This window comes from Arvicanthis niloticus, chromosome 15, assembly GCF_011762505.2.
Source record: "Arvicanthis niloticus isolate mArvNil1 chromosome 15, mArvNil1.pat.X, whole genome shotgun sequence".
Lineage (NCBI taxonomy): Eukaryota > Metazoa > Chordata > Mammalia > Rodentia > Muridae > Arvicanthis > Arvicanthis niloticus.
The window spans coordinates 11,594,411-11,616,681 of record NC_047672.1 but is presented as its reverse complement, the minus strand read 5'-3'; the positions used below and the strand labels follow the sequence as shown (position 1 = coordinate 11,616,681).

Below are 22,271 nucleotides of genomic sequence, written 5' to 3'. Positions count from 1 at the left end.
TCTTTTACAAAACTTGTCTGTTCTTTCAAGTGGCATTCATCCCACTGGAGTTTTCATTTCCCTGGATAGTAAGTTTCCAAGGAAAACTATCCAGTCAGTGGTCCTGCCATTATTGGGGAAGACATATTACAGCAGCAAGTATGTCTTCTCCTGGTCGACTGGTTTCTCCCGCATTTTCTTTTGAGGTAGGGTTCTGTGTAGCCCAGGGTGGCTTTGAACTACCTTCCTGCTTCAGCCTGCTTATATGTAGGATTACAGTTTTGTACCACCTGCCTAGTTGCATTATGGCTTTTTATTTCTTAGTCTTTAGACTTTCTTAGTCTCACTATGAAGTCATGGCTGGTCTCGAGGCAATCTTTAGCTTCTAGAGTGCTGGTGTAGGCCTGCAGCATCATGCCTAGTTAATAAACTTTTTAATAGTTGCACAAATGAGTAGCATCTACCGTTAGCTATGCTTTCTAAGTAGAAACTTCATTGAGTTGTGAAATAAATAAGATTAGTTAGCAAATTTTTTGTCCTGGTTTCCTTCATTGTTGCAGGGATCCTCTGTAATGACTTAGAAGCGAGTGCTATAGGCAGTTACTTTTGTGTGTGCTGTATAATTAATGATTGTATTGAGTCTATGATGTGTTCTGTAGTTGCTGCTTTGGGTGAATTCCGTCATTGTTTTTTTCCTTTTTATCAAAAGTGAAACAGATTAGAAAACCATTTGAAGCTGGGCTGGTGGCACAGGCTTCTGTTTCCAGCACAAGAGAGGCTGAGGCAGGATTGCTGAGACAAGCCAGGGCTACATAGCAGGACCCAGTCTTAAATAAACAATTGAAATAGACAAACAAAACAGAACCATTTGAGTCTTGCACTTTTTGTGGTCCATCTCTGTCTTTCATCTAAGTTTGTCTACTAGATCTATGGTAGATTTTTCAACATATATCTCACAAATGCTATATTTTAAAAACTTAAACATTTATATTATATATGTGGATATGGGGGTGCAGGTGCCACTGGCTACTTGTGGAGGTCAGAGGACAACTTTAGGAGGTGGTTTTCTTACAATTTCTACATGGATTCTAGGGATTGAACTTGGGTTGCCAGGTTTGCAGGGCAAGTATCTTTATACCTGGTACTTCTTGTTTTTAATACCCATTATTTATTACTTTTATGTTTTGAGATGATGAGACTATTACATCATTTCTCCTTCTGTTACTTTTCTCCAAACCCTGCTCTATACAATCCTCCTTGCTCTCTTTCAAATCTATGACCTCTATTTGTTAATTGTTAATGTGTTTATATATGCATATATATATATATATATATATATATATATTCCTAAATGTAAGTGCTCAGTCTGTGTGTTGTCACTTGTGTGTATGTATTCAGTTAATGTCTACTTATTTTTAATAAGTAAGTATATAGGTAAAATAAATGAATATTTGAAGTTAAGGAAGGAAAGGATAACGTCAATACAGGTAGAGGAACAAATATGATGAACTATTTTAAGTGACCAGCTGAGAAAATTTACATGCTTAAATCCCAGGAAGGCTGGCAGAGCCTGTGTTCAGAGTTAAATAACTGGCTTTCTATTCAGTTGCATACAGGATTAAGGGAATTTTTAGGCCTGGGTTAGGAGAGTGTGTTTATGTGCAAAGAATCATCATAATTGTTTTCTTTTAAAGGCCCTTAATGATTCTGATTTGAAACCAGGATTGAGAAGTGATGGTTCAGGGTTTTACAATATGAGCTGAGAATGCAAACAGAATGTTAGTTTAGCATCAGGTTCACTATGGTAATTCAAACTCTAGAGTCTGGGGAGAGGAGGAAGATGGGAGTCAGGGAGGAACTTGAATGTGAACATGGTGTTCAGGGCTTCCATACAGAAAGAAAGAATTCATTCAACAGTAATTGATAACATATAGATGTTCAACTGTCTTTTTTTTCTTTCTTTTTTTAAATAGTGTCTATTGACAGAGCTTTCATTAAACTATCACTGGCTTGCTTTTTGTTAGAATAGAGGGCTTAGCTTTCCTGGAGAGCTACATTGTATTGAGTTTTGTTTTGAGACAGAGCTTACCATTTTTTGGATTTTAAACTCAAGTGTGGCTTCCTGAGTCATACTAGCTGTAGTTTCTCTATTTTTGTATTTGGTCACATTTTAAAGGAATATGTCTTATGTTTAAGGCATATAAATATTTAGAATTAGAATTGTGTTTGTGTGTGTATGGTGCTGGGCATTGAACCTAGCCTAGGACTTCATATATGAGGAACCAAGGGCTTGACTCACTGAGTTATATCCCCATCCCAAAAGTTATATGGGTTTTTGAAAGTATAAGTTTATTCTTAGTTGACAGTGTTTAACTTATATGAATTACTCTTTTCAGATTCACAATGACATCCTTTCAAGAAGTCCCGTTGCAGACTTCCAACTTTGCCCATGTCATCTTTCAAAATGTGGCTAAAAGTTACCTTCCTAATGCACACTTGGAGTGTCATTACACCCTGACTCCGTATATCCATCCACACTCCAAAGACTGGGTTGGTATATTCAAGGTAAGAAAACTTGAATATTTCTTCCATGTAGATTCTTTTCATTTTATCTGTTTAGAAATTACATTTATTTTGTGGCGCGTGTGTTGTGCTGTGTGTATGTGTCATGGTTTGTATCTAGTTAACTTGAAGAGTTGGTTGTATCCATTTATCATATGGATTTCAGGGATTGAACTGCAGCTATCACACTTTGTAGCAGGCACCATTACCTGAGGAGCTGTCTTGCCAATCTGAATGTTTTCTTTAAACAGATTTGGATTTAGCTTATATTAGACCTTGTCTTAAGAAACTACATTAAGATTTAGTTTTGTAAATATCACAATGAAATAATAAACACTGTGCAGTCATTTAAACACTGGGAACTTAATTCCACAGGTTTTTTTTTTCCCCCCGCTGTGATCAAAAGATCCAACTTGGGTAAGGTATTTGCGAAAACTTTTAGAACATTCTCTGTGTGTGCCCGCACTTGTGCTGTCTGTACTGGGGATTGAAGCAGCTTAAGCTTCATTGGCAAATGCTGTACAAGTGGGCTGCATCCTCAGCTCAGAATCTCTTAAAAAAATCCAAATTCTCTCTCATTTCACTTAAAGGGGGAAAAACAGTCATTTTTTAAAAGATTGTATACTGTTGTCATTTGTGATTGATTTTGTACAGCTCTGTAGCCATGCATTGCCTCTTTTGTTATGTACCACTTAAATATTGCTGATATTATTACTGTATTATTTTTAGGTAAATATTCTCTTTTACTTGAGAGAACAGTACATTTTTTGTTGGCTGGTTCATACATTCACCAATCATTTTCATAGTATTTACTTGAAAATTATGCTTCAGTGGTTACTACTTTGATATTCCCTATGCTGGAGGTTTTCTGCAATTTTCTGGCTCTTGAGAACATAATAGAGAATAAATGAGATTTCAGAAGGCTGGGGAAAAGGCTTTTGACTCTTCTTGTTTACTGCATGAAGGAGTTAACACTAGTCCAAGCTAAAAGTGGACTCGAAATGGTTACATTATACAAGTTGTGAGGTTTTTTAAAACTTGTGACAAGGGACAGAAGGGAGAATCTATTCATTGCAGGGAAATCCTCACTTAAGCTTCAGAGAAGCCAGAAGCACTAAAAATTTGGAAACCTTCAGCTGATTGTCCCTAGCCAGTCAACCCTGTCAGGTCTCTGTCAGGAACTGGCATGTGCTCTTGAGAAGGTCACCCTTCAGCTGAATTACTTCTCCATATTCAGGATGCTCAATTACAGTACCATTGCAGGCCAAGTTTCTTCTTAAATGCCTTCACTTAACGTAATCATCAGTGAGCCCTGGATCAGAGTCTTCCTGCCATTTCTCTGTTGAACTTGTATATGAATATAATCCTCGGTGCCCATAGAAAGGAAGCAGGTCATTACCCTTACTTGAATTAGCAGAGGGCTTGAAAGAGTGGAGGTTCTGGATAATGGTCAAATGTGTCATAGTATTTATGTACATAATCATTGAATCGGCTCGTTTAGTTAATTGAACTAGGTTCTTACTATAGGACACTTATGTTGTAGCTAAAGCCTTAATCTTTTTTCATTTTCTTTCCTTTCTTTTTTCCCCTGGAGGCAGAGTCTTAACTGTGGAGTAGGCTGAATTAGAACTCTGACCTCAGAGCTCACTATGTATGTAGCCCAGGCTAATCTTGAATTTGTGAAGGTTTTTTGTGAAACTCAGAGGATAAGCCACAGGGTGTCAGTCACAAGTTCTGTTAGCTAGCTCTTGTAACTGAGTTTGGTGAGCATGCTTGAGCATGCAAGAATCAGAGGCCCTGCCCACAAAATGCTCAGAGCCCGCTTTACTATTTTGACTCCAGTTCCAGCTTAGGCTCCCAAACTTAGGCTTCCATGAAGACCCCATGGTGAAGTCCTCTGCCATTTGAGATGTCTTAGATGCTGTTTTCACAAATAAACCTGTTCTGCAGGGATAAACTAGTTAACTGCTGTGGAAAGTAGAGCTAAAACTGTTGGAATGTTTTGTCTCATGCTTTTGTTATTTCTTAAAACATTTTGTTGGAAGAAGTGATTTAAGTCACCCATCATAGTATGATAAAGGTTCCCTTTAGCTTGTGATATTTTGGCTGAGAAATCTGCAGGTTGTATTCCCTCATATGATGACTTTTCCCTTGCTGCTTAAAGACCTTTGGCAGCTTGATAATAATGTGTCTTGGTGTCTCCTTGGGCTTAGCCTAGTTAAGGAGCTTTGAGGTGGTTTTGTTTATAGAGACAGGGTTTTCCTATGCAGTCTAGGCCGCCCTTCAACTCTCCATAGCTTACATTTACCTCACTCGCAATATCTGGGGCTCTAGGCATAGAGCTCCATGTTGAGTTATTTTTAATTTCTTTACTTTGTTCATTTTCTTTTTCATACCTAGTATGTTTCAGCTGCTACTTGTACAAATATGCTCTAATCTAAGGCTCTGTGTTTCTTTCTAGAAGTCTTCAGTCTTCACTTTTTTTTTTTTTTTTGGTTTTTGGAGACAGGGTTTCTCTGTGTAGCCCTGGCTGTCCTGGAACTCACTCTGTAGACCAGGCTGGCCTCGAACTCAGAAATCCGCCTGCCTCTGCCTCCCAAGTGCTGGGATTAAAGGCGTGCGCCACCACCGCCCGGCAGAAGTCCTCAGTCTTCAATGGATTTATTTATTTATTTATTTATTTATTTATTTATTTAATTTAAAGTCTTGTCTTCTACTACTACCCAGGCTGGCTTTGACATCACAGTTCTTTCAGCCTCATGAGTAATGGATAAAGATGTGCACCACTACTCTGTCTGTGTTGTTTTTATTCATAGGCTTCTTTATATTCAACCCCCTTTTCATACCCTTTTGTATTCCCCGACTCGGTTATTAATATTAAATTTTACATTTACATTTAGTTAAATTAATTTTCTGTGTCCATGTGTGCTAGTGCCTATCTGTGTTGTGTGTGTGTCTAGGTCAGAAGACAGTCTTTAGGAGTCAGTTCTATCCTTCTACCATGTGGGTCCCAGTGATTGAACTTGGGTTGTCAGGCTTGGTGGAAAGCCTTTTCTCCATTGAGTTTGCTCACCCCCTCACCCCCAAGCTCTGAAGCCCAGGGAGGAGGCCTCAGACTTGCTGTGTAGTTAAGTTAATGTCTGACCAAGTTTGTACAATCTTTATTCTGCTTTAGTCAGTTGTCGAACCCCTCTTGTGAATTTTTCAATTCAGTTATTGTATTCTTCATTTCTAGAGTATTATGGATTTTTTTGATTATTTTATTATTTTTGTGTAGTTTATTATTGGAGTACATTGAACTTAATTAAAATAATTATTTTGATTGTTGGTCAGATAATTTATTGAACTCTGTTTCTTGAGGTTATTTTCTTCAGAAGTTTTCCATTTTGTGATTTCCACAAAGTAGCATACTCTTTGAGCTATTTCAGACTTGTTTGTACAGGAAAGATGTTCACCGTATACCCTGCCCAAAGATTCTCTGGGTTCCCCTTTAGTCTTTCACTAGACTCTGTTATGTTGTAGTCCTTTTGTGTAATTTCCCAACCTGAAAATATTGCTTGCTTCAGGAGTTTGTACTCTTTCTCCCTCTTGTGGCTGTCTGTGGTACTGCATGTCCTAAGTTGGAACTGGAATGTTGAACAGTCCTTTTTTTCCCCAGTGCCTAGGCATCCAAATCGTCCTGGTTTTGTTGGTCTCAAGTCAGGTGAGGCCGAAACCTGCACAGTCCATCAAGTAATCTGTATGTTAGATCCATGTCCAGCTCTTCCCTGATCCCCCACTGGAGTGAAGCTGTAGAACGGGTCTCTCTTGAGCCTGTTGAGCCTACTGAGGAGAAAGTAGCCTCGTGGTTGTTAGAAAACAATGCCTCTCTTGTTTTTCAGTGGAGCTACTCTTGAGTTTTAGCTCACCTGGAGTACTTGTTTTTGTAATGGGTTTTTGGAGTTCTCCCAAAGGATTTTCTGGATTATGCACTGTGAAATGGATGACTGCCTGGGAGCAGAGAGTGGCCTCCGAGATGCTTATCTTCTCTGTTTCTCCACTTTCACTTTCACTTACTTGGCAGAAGACTCTTTCAGACATTTTGTAATTTTCTCAGAGTAGCCAAAGGAAAGCCTTTTCTTCCTGTTTTTTCCCGTCCTTTTTTTTTTTTTTTTTAAATCAATTATGCATCTAGGGAACTAAATGCTCATAGTGTCAGTGTTGGAAGGAAAGAGTTGGAGTTTCAGAAAGTGTCAGGGGTGCCTTTTGTTCTGCTGGGAAAGGAATGAGAATACCAGTGGCTAAGAGCTTTGAACTTAAGCTCGAATTCTGTTAGCTCTCACTAATGGCACACAGCTTCAATATTGATTTGTTTGTTAATGGTGCCTAATCAAAATTGTAGGACACTGGGCTGCTAAAGATAGCTCAGAAAGTAATACCAGGGCAGGCAACCGGAGTGCAATCCCCAGAGGGAAGAGTATTGACTCCCAAAAGTTGTCTTGTGGTATGTCTGCACCAGCACGTGTGTATACACACACACACACACAAATCTAGAAAAATTAGAGAAATACAGTCTAAGACTGTGAAGGATGTATAGTTTTATGTAATGTTACTAACAGAGTACTTGCTTTAATCTTGCCTCTAATAGTCAATATTTAACGGTCTAATCTGTCTAGAAAACAGTTTGAGATCTGTAATGTCTATAAGTTGAAAATCTTACATATATTTTAATTTGTATTATTGTGTATTGTATATGGTAACTGGGTGGTGTAAGGATGTTTTTCATGAGTTCATTCATGTGACTCATGAGTCACATTCAGTGTGCTTTCCTTGCATGCGTCCAAGATGAAAATATGTTAATAGTGAGGTATAAGTGATCTCTTAGAATGCAAATACTCTCCCCACCCAAGATTTACAAATTGCTTTTAGACAGAACTTGCCAAAAATGAGAGATTAGTGATTTAGGTTATAGGGGAGTACCTACTAAAACAAAGCAAGAGCACCCCCCCCAAAAAAAAACAGATCCTAAGTATGAGGTATAAAACAATAAGTTATTAAAAAGTACATAAAAGAGGGGCTAGGAAGATGGATTAATCAGCAAATTGCTATAAGGACTTGAATTTGAATCTCCAGCACCCATGTTATATAAAGCTAGGTCTATACGTCTGTAATCCTGATATTGAACAGGCAGAGAAAGAAGGATTCTTGTGTTTGCCGGCCAACTTAATCCAGCCAAATTGGTGAGCTCCAGTATCAGTGATAGACCCTTGTCTCATAAACTAAGGTGGAGAGCAATTGAGGAGGACACTCAGCATTGACCTTTGGACTCTGCATGTATAATCTTCCATCTGTGCACACAAATCCACAGGGTATAGTAGCATCGTTATTTTAAATAAAACAGAAGATTTTGTATCGTGTGTGTTTCAGTTGTCTTGGAGAAACTAGGTAGCACTTTGAATATAGAATAGAGACTTCATTCAGTTTATGTAAGTTGCTATAGCTTTTGGTCCTAGTTTAATAAATCATAATTAGATATCTGATAACAACTCAAGATTTTTAAATGTTAAATGCATATTTTAACTTTAGGGTATAATAAAAATGATGTATCTAGCCAATATTAAGGTATTTAGTTATATTCCTTCTTAAATTTTTCTCCTTCAGGTTGGATGGAGTACTGCTCGTGATTATTACACATTTTTATGGTCTCCTATGCCTGAACATTATGTGGAAGGATCAATAGTCAATTGTGTACTAGCATTTCAAGGTAAGAGCTGAAAACTGAAGGACTCATCAAGCTGGCAGCCTCTATTGTAGTTGTCTGTTTCAGGCGTGTCTAAAGTCATAAGTGACCTCTTAGAATGTAAAAAGTGAAAGTCAGATGACTGTAAGCACAAGGTGTAGGGCACAAAGGGATTTCATAGCTACTCAGAACACTGCTTTTTAAATGATGCAAACTTGGAGTTTCTTAAGAAAAGGTTGTGAAGCAGGTTTAAATGTAAGCATTAGCAAGGGAAGGGAGACAAGAGGACAGAAGTACATATCCTCACACACTAGCTGAGGATCCATTGCATGTGTAGGGAAGGAATATCAATCAAGGAGGAAGTTGAGGTTGCCACAATACTCATTCATTTGTACGTTCAAAAGACCCTTTTATTTATGGCAATTTCTATTTGTCCCTTATTTACTTTTCTATTACTGTAATAAGACATTGAGAGCAAGACAACTTATAGAAGAATTTATTGGGGGTTTACTGTTATTGGCGGATATTATCGTAGCAGACAGGCAGGCATGGTATTACAACAGTAGCTTGTAGATACAACCACAAGGCAAAGAGTTAACTGGGAATGACTGGACCTTTGAAGGATTATAAGTTTAAGACTGTGTCTCAACATCAACTCTTTTTTGAAGGGTGCAGCATATAGTTCAGTGGTAAAGCTTAGCTCAAGTGAGGCCCTGGGTTCAGTCTTCAGTACCCCCCAGCCTCCCCATCCCTAAAGGCATGGGCATTGTGAGTAGTCATGTAGAATATAGAATTGAAGGGTTTTTAAGTAAAAGGCATTCTGTGTGGATATTTAAAGACGTGAAGATTGATTTTAGTTAGGGCAGTTAAGCAAAATTGAAAAAGGAGGTTAACAAAGCAGAAAAGAAGAAACTAAACACTGAACATATCAGTTTTCATCTAGTAGCTAATGTTAGAGCTGCATCCTTAGGGCCTAAGGAGCTTAGGTGGCTTTGTTCATATGTTCAGTAGAGCTCTGTAGTTGCAAATCTTACTCATCTTCCTTGTGCTGCACCAATGATCTTGTCCTCTTTTTTTCCCTTACACAGTTCACATACATAACATATTTCTGTAGTTAATATTTCTTTTTATATACAGTGAATGTCCAGTTGGAGGAAACATTTCTTAAATCATGTATTCCCCGGTCCTAGTGCCTGTCCTTAGATCTTCATTGGGTCTTCCTTTATTTCTCCTCCATCAATCTTTTTGTTTGTTTGTTTTTTTGTTTTTCAAGACAGGGTTTCTCTGTGTAGCCTTGGCTGTCCTGGAACTCACTCTGTAGACCAGGCTGGCCTCGAACTCAGAAATCTGCCTGTCTCTGCCTCCCAAGTGCTGGGATTAAAGGCGTGTGCCACTACCGCCCGGCTTCCATCAATCTTCTTACTCCTTGTGAAGTACAAGCCTGCCTCTGAGTTGACTTTGCCATAGTTAAGATACAGGGTGAGAGGCTGGAGCAGTGACTCAGGGGTTAAGAACACTGTCTGTTCTTACAGAGGATCTAGGTCCCATCTCCAGTATGCTTGTGGCAACTCATGATTCTCTGTTTAATTACAGACCCCATGGATCTGATGCCTCTTTCTGTCCTCTGCAGGTACCACAAATGCAGGTGGTGCACAGGCATTCGCAAAGACAAAACACATACATACAAATAAAAAATTAATAAAGATAAAGGGGGAATGTGTGTATATGTTTATATCTAAGAGATACAACTTTGGGGTGTGTTTGAGAAGGAAGTATAACTTGGACTGATAAATTTGTGAACAGTAGAAAAGACTCATTCTGGATATGTTCAGAATAATAGTATGGAGGACAGAAAGTATTATTAATAAATTAGTGTTTTAAAATAGCAAGTTTAATAATTTTTGTTACCTGCCTCTTAGGATATTACCTTCCAAATGATGATGGAGAGTTTTATCAGTTCTGTTATGTCACCCATAAGGGTGAGATTCGTGGAGCAAGCACTCCTTTCCAGTTTCGAGCTGCTTCTCCAGTTGAGGAGCTGCTCACTATGGAAGATGAAGGAAATTCCGACATGTTGGTGGTGACCACAAAAGCTGGCCTTCTTGAGGTGAGCACCTACAGTGAGGCATAGAGTTTGTCTTGACTGGCATTGTGAGCATTTTCAACTTATGCCAAGAGGGGCTACCAGAACCAAACGTTTTAAAACTAGAATTGGAGGTGAATCCATGTGGAGAGACCAGAAGTCAATGTTAACTGTCTTCCTTAGCCATTCTCATCTTACTTTTGAGACAGGGTTTCCCACTGAACCTGGATTTGCCAGTTGGGCTAGACTAGCTGGTGGGGCTAGTCTTTATCTCAATTATTCTGTGGCTCTGTTGTGGTACTCATTGTCAGATGAGTGTTGAGAAGATAGATACTTGATTCAGGCCTGAACGTGTCCCCTGCACACTCACTACTGTAGTAGGACAGCCTTTGCAGCCACTTAGACGCAGGCTCTCCTCCTGTCTCCTCACCCTGGGCTTTCTTCCTCAGGTACCCAAATCCAGTTGATTGCTGAATTGTCTAGATTTAGAGCTGAAGCTGGCTGGGAGAGTACAGTGAAGCAGTGCATCCAACTGTGGTTCAGGCTTAGAAACTGAATAGTAGGGGTTCATTGGTGTGATGACGATGCCATATGCTTTAGTTTTTAGTAACTATGAAATGAGAAAAAAGTCTTCTCGTTTCAAGATCATATTTTCTACTTTATATCTGAAAGCTAGACTTTTTTAAACAAAATTTGAGTAATTGTATTTATTAGTGCTTTCATCATAAAAATAGCATTTTAGATTGGCTACTGTATTTTTTGTCAGTTACATCTATATTTCCTATATTGTAGGTGATTTTTTTTTATAGGCAGATGGATCTTTAAAAGCAGATATTTATTCTTTTGACTTTCCTTTGTTTACCATTAAGAACTGAGACTAGAAAAGGAAAGATAAGAGGTTGCACTGTCTTCCCACCATCAGGCTCTTCAGAAACAATTTATCCAGGAGTTAGAAGGAACTGTGAATTCTTCATATATTTCCTTTTCCCAGAAATTCCTCTCTTATCTTAAATGTGAAATGCAACTTTTATAGGGTGACTGAAACATTTTATAGTGACAACTGCCTCTGATGAGGGTTTTTAGCCTAGTATTTGAATGTTAGTCAGAGATACTGAAATAAACCCTGCTCTTAGGAATGCAGTTAGGTAGCACTAATGTGCAGGTTTTTTGAATACTTGTCAGAGCACCCTTATCTTAAGCCCTGCCCACGATAGGCATTTGCTCCCCATGTCTCTGGTGCCTTTTCTCTAATTGGGACACAGCCCAGGATATTTGTACTTTTTCTTTTTTCAACAAAAACTGTGCTATAAAGATTTTAATTGCTGTCTCTTGGGAAATATTTCTGAGATAAAAATGGTTTTGTTTTCTGAAAAGTTCTCAGAATTCTACATTCCTTGATGTCTTTAGTGATTTTATGAACACTGTACATTGATTAAGGAGATATAGTCTTTGAACCTGTGAGCCTGAATTGGATAATAGAAAAAAAAAAATAAAATAGAAGTTTTAGAGATAGTAAGGACCAAAGGATATCTATTGGATGGAACAATTATTCTAACTTTCTTAACTATGATCACAGGAGTGGTCTGAAAGGAGACTATACTTATTAGAGGTGCTCTAAGGTACTTAGGGGCGGAGTGAACATAATTTTATTTGAATGGCTTAGAAAAAGAAAACAAAATCATGTAAACTAATGAATTTATAATACAATTCAGATGTGATGGCACACATATTTAATCCCAACATTTGGGAAGCAAAAGCAGAAGGCAGAAATATCAGGCCAGCCTGGGCTATGATGTAAGACCCTGAATAAAATGGGAAATGAACATGGCAGCATATTGCTGATTTGTGAATTGTGGACTATATTTGTTCTTAAAAGATTTCAAAATAGAAATTTGAAGCAGAAAAGAGAGTTTTATTGTTTCCCATCCAAGTACTAACCAGACTCAACCCTGCTTAGCTTCTCAGATCAGAAGAGATCTGGCACATTCACCTTGGTATGGTTGTAGACAATTTGTATACTAACAACTCCAAAAAACAAAAATAGCAAAGACGAAACAAACCAAAAAAAAAAAAAAAAAAAAGTGCTGGGTTTACATTCAGGATTTTGACACATGTTAGACAAATCTGTTTTTTAAGCTTTATCTCCAGACTTAGATTTATGCAAATTTTAATCAAATTTAAATTCTTTAAAGTTTTTCTACTAAGCATTAGTAAATCCTTTATTAAGTGTTGTAAACTAGTCACTGAAAAAGCTTGATTCTGAAAATGCTTCTATTTTACTAGATGAAGACTGATCATTATTTCTAATCTGCTAGAAAGTTTTGAGCCGGATTAATGCTGTTAATAATGCCATTAACCCTTAGGATCGATGTTCTTACTTGGTCTTGAATTTTCCATTGGCTTATTGGATATAATTTAATTTTCTTTTTCTTTTTTTATTGGATATTTTCTTTATTTACATTTCAAAGGTTATCCCCTTTCCTGGTCCCCCCCACGCACACACCTCCCATCCCCAACCCCCTATCTCATCCCCCCTCCCCTGCTTCTATGAGGGTGTTCCCCCACCCCACCCACTCCTGCCTCCCCTCTAATTTCTCTACATTGGGGCATCAAGCCTTCACAGGACCAAGGGCCTCTCCTTTCCTTGATGCCCGACAAGGCTATCCTCTGCTACATATGCAGCTGGAGCCATGGGTCCCTCTATGTGTACTCCTTGGTTGGTGGTTTAGTCCCTGAGAGCTCTGGGGGTTCTGGTTGATTGATATTGTTGTTCTTCCTATGGGGTTGCAAACAGTTTCAGTTCCCTCAGTCCTTTCTCTAACTCCTCCATTGGGGACCCTGTGCTTAGTCTAATGGTTGGCTGTGAGCATCCGCTTCTGTATTCGTCAGGGTCTAGCAGAGCCTTTCAGGAAACAGCTATAATTTAATTTTTAATAGGTATGACAATTGAGTAGTTAAACTTTTGCCTTTTTATTTATCCTTGAAAGTTTCCCACATTATGTATTTTTGCTTTGGTCATATCAATCCATCCCTGTTTTCCTCCAGTTCTCCTTATCATTCTTCCCTGTCAGCTTTTCCATTGTGAGAACATTTATTCTATGCATTTGAATAAAAGGGTTATTCCAAAAGAGTTTAGTAGTTCAGCTTTCCTAAGTTTAGATTTTAGTCATTTATAGCTATGATTCTACATCCCTGGGAAGCTTAATATGAGGAATTTTGGATGAAAAACAGTAATCAGCAAAATACCTTCTTTATAAATTCTTCCTGAGTGTCTATTTTCCTCCAGTTAGAAGCAGAGACTTCTTGTTATAAATACTAGCCATTTTATTTATGACCATGTTTGGTCCTTTGATTTAGATTTTGCTTTGTGTTTCCTACTGGAGTTCCTGTTTTCCAGAACTGAGTGATTATCAGCATTCCCATAAGAGTCAGCTAAAGTTGGTGTATTATTGTAGCCCTACCTAGTCTTTAGATTTACATTTTTACTTAAAACAACTTTCTGGAGGTCTCTGCAAACACCAGCATCAGCAGAGTAACAGTCCAGGTGAGGCAAGAAGGAAATCCAGTTCAACACAGCTCAGTAGCCAGTGTTGGTTTAAACTTCCAGAGTCTGACACTGGAAGTTTATTTTAGGCTTATTTAAGTTCACTACAATTTGGCAGTTTTCTGGTTAACAATTATCTCAATCCCAAGTGCACACTAAAGCCTAAGGTGCAACTCCATCAAAAATACCTGTGACTTCTGTAAAGATGGGTTTAGGGCATAGAGAAGGATCTGCTGTGGTCTTAGTCATAGAGATAGCATCCAGGTCACCAAACTATCAAGTACGTGTGACATCGCCTCAAAGGATGGATCCTGTTGACTGAGAAACATTGCACAAGATAAATGGTTTTAGGAGAAAGAGTCTGGGATAAACATAATGCTTTTAGGGATTGAGGTGTGACTACTAACTTCAATCCTAGCCTTCGGGAGGAAAACATCCCTTCCTTAAAGAATGTTCCTTGTCCAACATTTCTGGTTTCCCTAGTGCTTATCTGTGACTCAAGTACCTTTGTTTTTAAGGTAAGAAACTAAAATTGTTATATTTTATGATAAAAATCAATTTGAGTTTTTTTTTTAATACAGCTGAAAATTGAGAAGACCCTGAAAGAAAAAGAAGAATTGTTAAAGATGATAGCTGTTCTTGAAAAAGAAACAGCACAGCTGAGAGAACAAGTTGGAAGAATGGAGAGAGAACTGAGCCATGAGAAAGGACGGTGTGAGCAATTGCAGGCAGAGCAGAAGGTTTGTTAACACCTTTCTAAAATGGAAGCATTTGGGATGATTGAAAAGCAGGTTTTGAGGAAAGTAGCATGTATATTTACATGTATATGTGTATATATGTATATGTGTGTATATATAGTATTTACATTAATATGTGTATATATGTACATGTGTGTGTATATATATCATATTTTTAGATGTATTCATTTTATTCTTTTATGCGTATGGGTATTTTGTCTGCATGTGCAGCATTTATGTGCCTGGTGCCTTTGGAATCAAAATTGGGGGTTAGGACTAGATCTTGGGTCTTCTGTAAGAGCAGCAAGTGCTCTTACCTACTGAACCATCTCTCCAGCCTCAAGGATGTCAGTTCCTATTAATCTGCCGCAGTCTCTTTTGCATTTTAAAAAAGGCAAAATGCTCACAGAGTTTCTGTACCAGGCTTATTGATAATAGTTTTCTAAATTTGTTGTTGGTTGTTTTTGTTGTTTTTACTATGTAGCGTGGGCCTTGAACTCTTGGAAACCATCCTCTGCCTTCCTAGTACTAAGATTTCAGGCATGAACAACCATGCCAGGTTTCTGACAGCCATTTCTCAGTATTTTACATCTAGTTTTATATTTTATGCTAGATTTGAGGAGGAAGGGTGTGAGAAATTCACATAGGAATAAGCACAAAATAAATGGAAGGTAGAATGAAGAGATTAAAATTCTCTTCAAAAACCATAATTTAGGTAGGCATGGTGGTACTTGCCTGTGACCTCAGCACTCATGGTGGTACATGCCTGTGACCTCAGCACTTAATGAGGCAGGAAGACTGAGGTGATGACCGAGTTTACAGCAGCATAGGCTGCAATAGCCTTTGCCTGTAACACTCAAACAGCAGCAGAAATAAGGCAGAAATAAGAAATAAAGCAGAAATAAGAAATATACTGATTATATTGTGAGACAACATTTTGAAGTTTTTAATGTGAAAAACTCTATAAATTATCCTTCAAACAAAACAAAAAATCCCCACCTAGTTAAAATAGCCATTTTTTTTTCTTGAGCAAGGAAAAATGACTATATGTAGGAAACTGGATTTGAGTTTGAAACTGAAAACTATAGAAAAAACTGAAACTACTTACTACAGTCATTGATTTATGTGATAACTTTTACAAAAATAACTTTTAGTTAATAGAAAAATACTTAAAGATTATGATTTTATGCCTCACAATTTTAGTGTTATAGCTAGTTGGCTAGCTTCATGTCTATGGATGGATTGAAATTTTCTCTTTAAGTTGTATTTGTTCTATCATTCTTTTGGTCAATAAGGCCCTATCACTTAGTTATTATTAAATTGGTCGTTAGTGCAGTGGTTCTTAATTCCTTCTCACTGTCCTTCATTTTCTCTTGCATCTTCTTCCTTTGAGACGGGGTCTCGATTATGTAAACCAGGCTAACATCAGGCTTGCTTATCTTCTTCCCTCAGCCTCCTGAATGTTGGCCATTGGAAATATGTCCTATCAGACCAGCTTTTAGAAAATGAAATACTTGGACTTATCAGTTCTTTTGGCATATAGTTTTCTATAGCAGTACCTTTGTATACCTCATTATACTTGAACCAGAGTTTTCTTAGTTAGCTAGGAGAGAAACTTAGAGGGGACCTTGATCAAGCTTTCATAAGATAGATACTTGTTACAATTTATGTAATGAAGATATTTTAAGCTTTAAAGTACTTGTTTAAAGAAGGTTCTATTTTACTTATATATATATATTGTAACACCTTTGAATATTTATTGTAGTCTTTGAATCATACTGAGTTGATTAGAACAGTGGTTTAGATACAGGCATCTGTTGTAGTGCTCGAATGGCACTTAGTGGGTGTTAACCTCAGTAGTGGCCTATGAGACCTGAGTTGTCACTGACATAACAATAAAAGTAAGATGGCAAAAAACCAATTAATGGCAAATTAATTAATTTTTTTTGTTTAATTTTTGTTATCTGCCCTCTGGTGGAGAAGTTAGTGAAATAAAAGTGTATGAAAAGCAGTGGTGGGAAACATGTTAGTAATTGATGTGCTAATAGTTCAGGCCAGACATGGTGGTGCATGCCTATGATCTTCACACAGAGGAAGCTGAGGCGAGAGTATCACAAATCAGGGCCAGCCTTCACTACATGACATTGTTTTAGAACAAAACAAACAAAAATTTTGGGAGCTAGAGAAATGGCTTGGTGGTTTTTGATACATGCATTTGTATCATGAGGACTAGATTTAGATCCCAGAACCTATATAAAAAAGCTGGGCATCACGGCAAAAGCCTATGATCCCAGTTTCATGCCAGCTTTCTGACTCTTCCAGCTTGATAAGAATAAAACTCCTCAAGCTCAAGGGAACAACCATACTTCAAAAGAAAAAAAAGTTGTAGAATATAAGGGAAGACTTCATGCCATTTTTCTGGCCCTTTCATACACAGGCTTGCACACCCTATACATATGTGTGTGCATATTTTCACATGGACATATGATATACTCACAAAAATGTAAAATAAAATAAAAAGATTGAGTCTATGAAAGCTTAACTGTTAGAAGTTCAGGTTTATTTTACAGTCTTGGTTTATACAATTTGGGATAATAAATGTGGGATTGAAATTATGAGAATTCAAAGACAAATGGAGTGGTAATGTGTATAGTCTTGGCACCCAAAAGATATAATGAGACCCCTTTTAAGGCTGGCCAATAGTGGCACATGCCTTCAGTCTCAGCACTCAGGAGGCAGAGGCAGAATGATCTCTGAGTTTGAGGTCAGCCTAGTCTACAGAGTGAGTTCCAGAACAGCTAGGACAGCATAGAGAAACCCCATCTTGAAAAACCAAACCAGTATTGTTATTTATTTGAGACAGGGTTTCTCTTCATAGTCCCGGTTGTGCTGCACTTCACTAGGTAGACTAGTTTGGCCTGGAACTCACAGAGATCTGCCTGCCTCTGCTTCCCAAGTGCTGGGGTTAAGGGCATGCTGCCACATTTGTCTTCCCCTTTTAAAGGAGAGCTCTCTGAAGCATACACAATTTTGTTTTACTAAAAGATACTTCATTGTTGTTTCTAAGGGCCTTCTTGAAGTGTCACAAAGTTTGAGAGTGGAAAATGAAGAGTTTATGAAGAGATACAGCGCTGCTACATCTAAAGCACAGCAGCTTGAAGAGGACATCGTGTCAGTGACACACAAAGCCATTGAAAAGGAGACCGAGCTAGACAGGTATCTCTGCTTCAGAGAAATGACTTCAGCTATTAACAAAGATACTTACGGCTTTTATTAATGGTTTGTCATCTTAACACAGTTTGAAGGATAAACTCAGGAAGGCACAGCATGAAAGAGAACAACTTGAATGTCAGCTGAAGACAGAAAAGGATGAGAAGGAACTTTATAAGGTAAAGTGCCCGTTCTATTATCCGTTCCCTTCTTAACCCCAGTGAGCTTTTGGGGTTGGGGATTTGGGAGCAGTTCAGCTGAGCGCCTGGTCACTTGTCTCATTATAGGCAGGAGGATGACAAGGACTGTAGTCAGCTAAAGGCTTCCGGGGGATGGTGAGACTGGAGAATATATCTTCATGGTTGATCATGCTTTAATAAGGAGATCCTCCTAGCTTTTGTAAGGTGGTCCTTCAGCTGTCTCTAGACAGCCTCTTGAGTGTCATAATCATGTTGACTTCAGAGTGAGCAATCCAAGATGGGAAGGAAACAAGAGGAAGTTACAACCGTAATGGATATTGTCCCTAAAATGCAGTATTTGGGAAATTTGCTGGTGTTTTAGATACATAGTAGGTACTGTATAATAAATGAAAGTTTAATGATAGCAGAATAGTTGTTCATCAGCATTTATATAAAGTACTTTCACTTTTTAAGAATATATATACATTTTTTCAGTGATGATACTTAATATATTTTACATTATTGAATGTAATGTTATATACATGCACATGCATGATTGTATGTTCAAATGTGGTCATGCAGAAGCTGGTGTGTGTGTAGGTCAGAGGACAACTTTGAGGAGTCAATTCTCGCTGCCATATGGGGTCTGGAGATTGAACACAGCTGTCAGGCTTAGCCACAGATATCTTCTCCAGCCCCTTGATCATATTTCAGATTGACTTTTGAAATATTGTCAGATTATAATTTTATAAAATATTTCCTCTGCTCATGAGTCTTTTTGAAGAATTTCTATTTTTTTTTTTTAAAAGCATTCCTACAGTATGCCCTAAACTAGCTTAACCATAGGTGAACTTTGAGGCTAATTTTAAACTTTGACTAACTTGGGTTATGATGCTAGCAAGAATATTCTTGATGATTTCCAACACTTTTATTACAGGTACATTTGAAGAATACAGAAATAGAAAATACAAAGCTTGTATCAGAGATACAGACTTTAAAGAATTTAGATGGAAACAAAGAAAGCATGATTACTCATTTCAAAGAAGAGATTAGCAAACTGCAGTCCTGCTTGGCTGACAAGGAAAACTTGCATAGAACTCTCCTGCTTACAACCACAAATAAAGTAAGGACTTAGAAAAATGTGTTTGAAGAGTATGAAACTTCTCTAGTATGATTTTTACTCTTGTTTTAAATTCTTCTCAGCTAGTTGTCTTTTTAAAAAGAAACCCTCCTTTTTAATTCATGCTTATTATTAGTTTTATTTATGTGTCTGTGTATGATGCATGTGAGCACCTGTAGAGGCCAGAAGAAGCAGTTGGATCCTGGAGCTTGGGGGTCAGAATGGCCTCTGGAAGAAAGGCACTTTTACCCTGGTGCCATCTTTAGTTTCTCAATCATTTCTTTTGAAAGGGTATAAAGTCACAGCAGTTACTGAACCCCTCATGCCTCCAGCTCTTAAGTACTGGGATTATAGGTACTGTCAGCTACCTGGGCTTGCTTTATAGAGCAGGGTGTGCCTGCTCTAGCACTGTACATGCCCATCTTATCCAGTGGCTACATGATCTTTCATGGTTACATTTATTTTATTGCTTAGCTTTTATGGATGAATGTTAGGTTGTTTCAGCATGTTGTGAATTCTACTGGGAACAACATTAATGCAACTCTAAAAATGTTAGAAGTCCATGACATTTACAATCCTGATTAAGTCTGCAGTTGCTTTTTTAATCTAAAAGATTGCAAATGTGAAAAGTGTGTTTCATTATATTGACTTACTAAGATGCTAAAAATATCTTTAAGCATCTTTTTAGTATTTAAGCAAGACCAGTGAAAAGCATAATTTTTAATTACTGAGGAAAATGATTCCTAGTTGCTAAAATGTTTTAGTAGATTGTAATGCAGTGTAAATTTATGGTTATAAAAGAATTTAAATAGTGATGAGGGTACAAACTGAAAGTTAGCATCTTTTTTTGCTATAAGATTGTAGGATTGTAATGTAAAGAGTTACATGAATTATGCATGTATATTTACATTTTAACTCAGAGAGAGAAAGACAAGGGGAGAGAAGAGAAGAGAAGAGAAGAGAAGAGAAGAGAAGAGAGTTGTTAGTTTTCCAGAAGTTTTTTTCTTGAGTTGTTAGTTTTCTAGAACTTTTTGTCTTTTGAGACAGGTTCTCATTTTGCATCTTAGCTGGCCAGAAACTTGATGTGTAGGTCAGACAGGCCTCAAACTCAGAGATTGGCTTACTTCTGAATGCTGGGATTAAAGGTGCTTGGTTTCATTCCTAGTTACAAGATACTACTATGAATACACTTACAGCCCTTTTTTATTCATGATTATAGCTATATAGTATTCTTTCTTGTTATTCAGCTTATATATAGTCAGTACTTCTCCTCAGTAGCTTACTGTCTTTAGCTCTTCTGAGCATGCTCCAGTTGATATTCTTATAGCTAAAGTGACCGTAGGCACATACCTAAATAAATTCCTTCAAATGGAGTTGGTAGGCTAAAGGGCATTTAACTTTTGATAGTTATTTTCAAATTGCCTTTTCAAACATACTGTATTAGGTTTTACTCCCAGTGATGTGATATATGCTACTGATTATAGTGGCTTCATAGCTTTTCATTATATGGAGGCATGGTATAGCGTAGTTTAATTCAAGATAATTTCATTCTAGACACTTTAAAATTTTCATAATTTTCAGTGTGTTTAAAAAATTATTGAAGCCGGGCAGTGGTGGCGCACGCCTTTAATCCCAGCATTTAGGAGGCAGAGGCAGGCGGATTTCTGAGTTTGAGGCCAGCCTGGTTTACAAAGTGAGTTCCAGGACAGCCAGGGCTATACAGAGAAACCCTGTCTCGAAAAACAAAACAAAACAAAAAAATTCTGAAAGACAAATCTTTTCCTATGTTATTTATAATTTTTTGAATGCTTTTTGAAAGTAAAATTGCTAGATCAAGAACCAAGAGTAATTTAAGGTGTTGGTGAATCTTGAAAGGAGGTTGAGAGGCTGAGAAGCCCTCGTTAGGGTTCATGTAACTGCGCATAATAACTGTTTCTCTATTTTTTTTTTTTAAATTAATTTTGCCAGGCATGGTGGTAGCACATCCTTTTAATTTCAACACTTGGAAGGCAGAGGCAGGCAGATCTCTTATGAGTTTAGGTCTACATAGTGAGTTCTAGGACAGCTGGGGCTATGTGGAGCGAACCAGTCTCAAAACAAACAAAAATAATAAGTAAAAATAAAATAAATCAATCTGGTGTATATATACTCCCATGTTATTGATTGGAAGAATACCTCTGGGTAGTATTAAACTTTCGTTGGATGTATTAAAAGAAATGTTCCTTTAGTTATTTTTTCCTTTCTTGACATAGAAGTTGATGGGTGATTGAAACTGTTAGGATTCAAGATATGGCTCAGGCGGCAGAGTGCTTGTGCAGAGTGCAGAGAGGCCTCCATTCAGTCATTAATACTGCATCCATGAGGCATTGTGGCATACACTGTGAACCCTGGACTTAAGAGGGAGAGGCAGGAGGACCAGAAGGCTAAGGTCATATTCTGTTGCATGGCAACTCCAGGCTAACCCCCTTTCATTAACCAAAGGATAACTAGTATGGTTACACCAGCTTTATATGATCATTTACATATTTTCTTGTGGCTCTAACAATTTCAAAACCAAGATTAAATTGAGTTTTATTTTATTTTATTTTACATTATTTTTTTGCATTTGTGTTTTAGTTCAGTGAGAACTTTAATCCCTGGGTGTGCTGACTGACTTCCTGTCCTATGTAAAGTGGTAGTAGTGAACACTGTTAGGCTGTTACATGAGAAATCTGAAACAAAGCCTAAGGCATGAGTGGAAAAGCATTATTTAACTTAAAATTCTGAAACTTTTAACTTTAAATTTAAATCAAAATTGTATATGATCTGCTTTCTTCAGGAAGATACATTATTTTTGAAGGAGCAACTTCGCAAAGCGGAGGAACAAGTCCAGGCAACACGGCAAGAACTTCTCTTTCTGGCTAAAGAGCTCAGTGATGCTGTGAATGTCAGAGATAAAACAATAGCAGATCTGCATACTGCACGCTTGGAAAATGAGAGAGTAAAGAAGCAGCTAGCCGACACACTGGCAGAACTCCAGCTACATGCTGTAAAGAAAGATCAGGTAAAGCAAGTTAACTTTGCCTTTCTGTTGATCCCCCAAACACTCTAAGCCCCATAAGAGAGAGGAATAAATTGTTCAGATAAGTCAGGTAAGAA

The 22,271-nt window shown here is 37.7% G+C and overlaps 1 protein-coding gene and 1 pseudogene across 3 annotated transcripts in view; one reads left to right on the top strand and one right to left on the bottom strand.

Annotated features, from left to right (window-relative positions):
• The window catches only part of Tax1bp1 (Tax1 binding protein 1), a 58,522-nt gene that overhangs the window by 9,300 nt on the left and 26,951 nt on the right, over window positions 1-22,271 (top strand). For all 3 annotated transcript variants that reach the window (XM_076913328.1, XM_034518805.2, XM_076913327.1), the window contains exons 2-9: window positions 2,376-2,544; window positions 8,182-8,284; window positions 10,180-10,367; window positions 14,469-14,627; window positions 17,692-17,840; window positions 17,923-18,013; window positions 18,951-19,136; window positions 21,952-22,176. In XM_076913328.1, coding sequence (XP_076769443.1) covers window positions 2,383-2,544; window positions 8,182-8,284; window positions 10,180-10,367; window positions 14,469-14,627; window positions 17,692-17,840; window positions 17,923-18,013; window positions 18,951-19,136; window positions 21,952-22,176 — 1,263 coding nt within the window. In that variant the 5' untranslated portion in view covers window positions 2,376-2,382. The remainder of the gene's footprint in view (window positions 1-2,375; window positions 2,545-8,181; window positions 8,285-10,179; window positions 10,368-14,468; window positions 14,628-17,691; window positions 17,841-17,922; window positions 18,014-18,950; window positions 19,137-21,951; window positions 22,177-22,271) is intronic.
• Window positions 3,627-4,004, bottom strand: LOC117720921 (eukaryotic translation initiation factor 1 pseudogene; annotated as a pseudogene).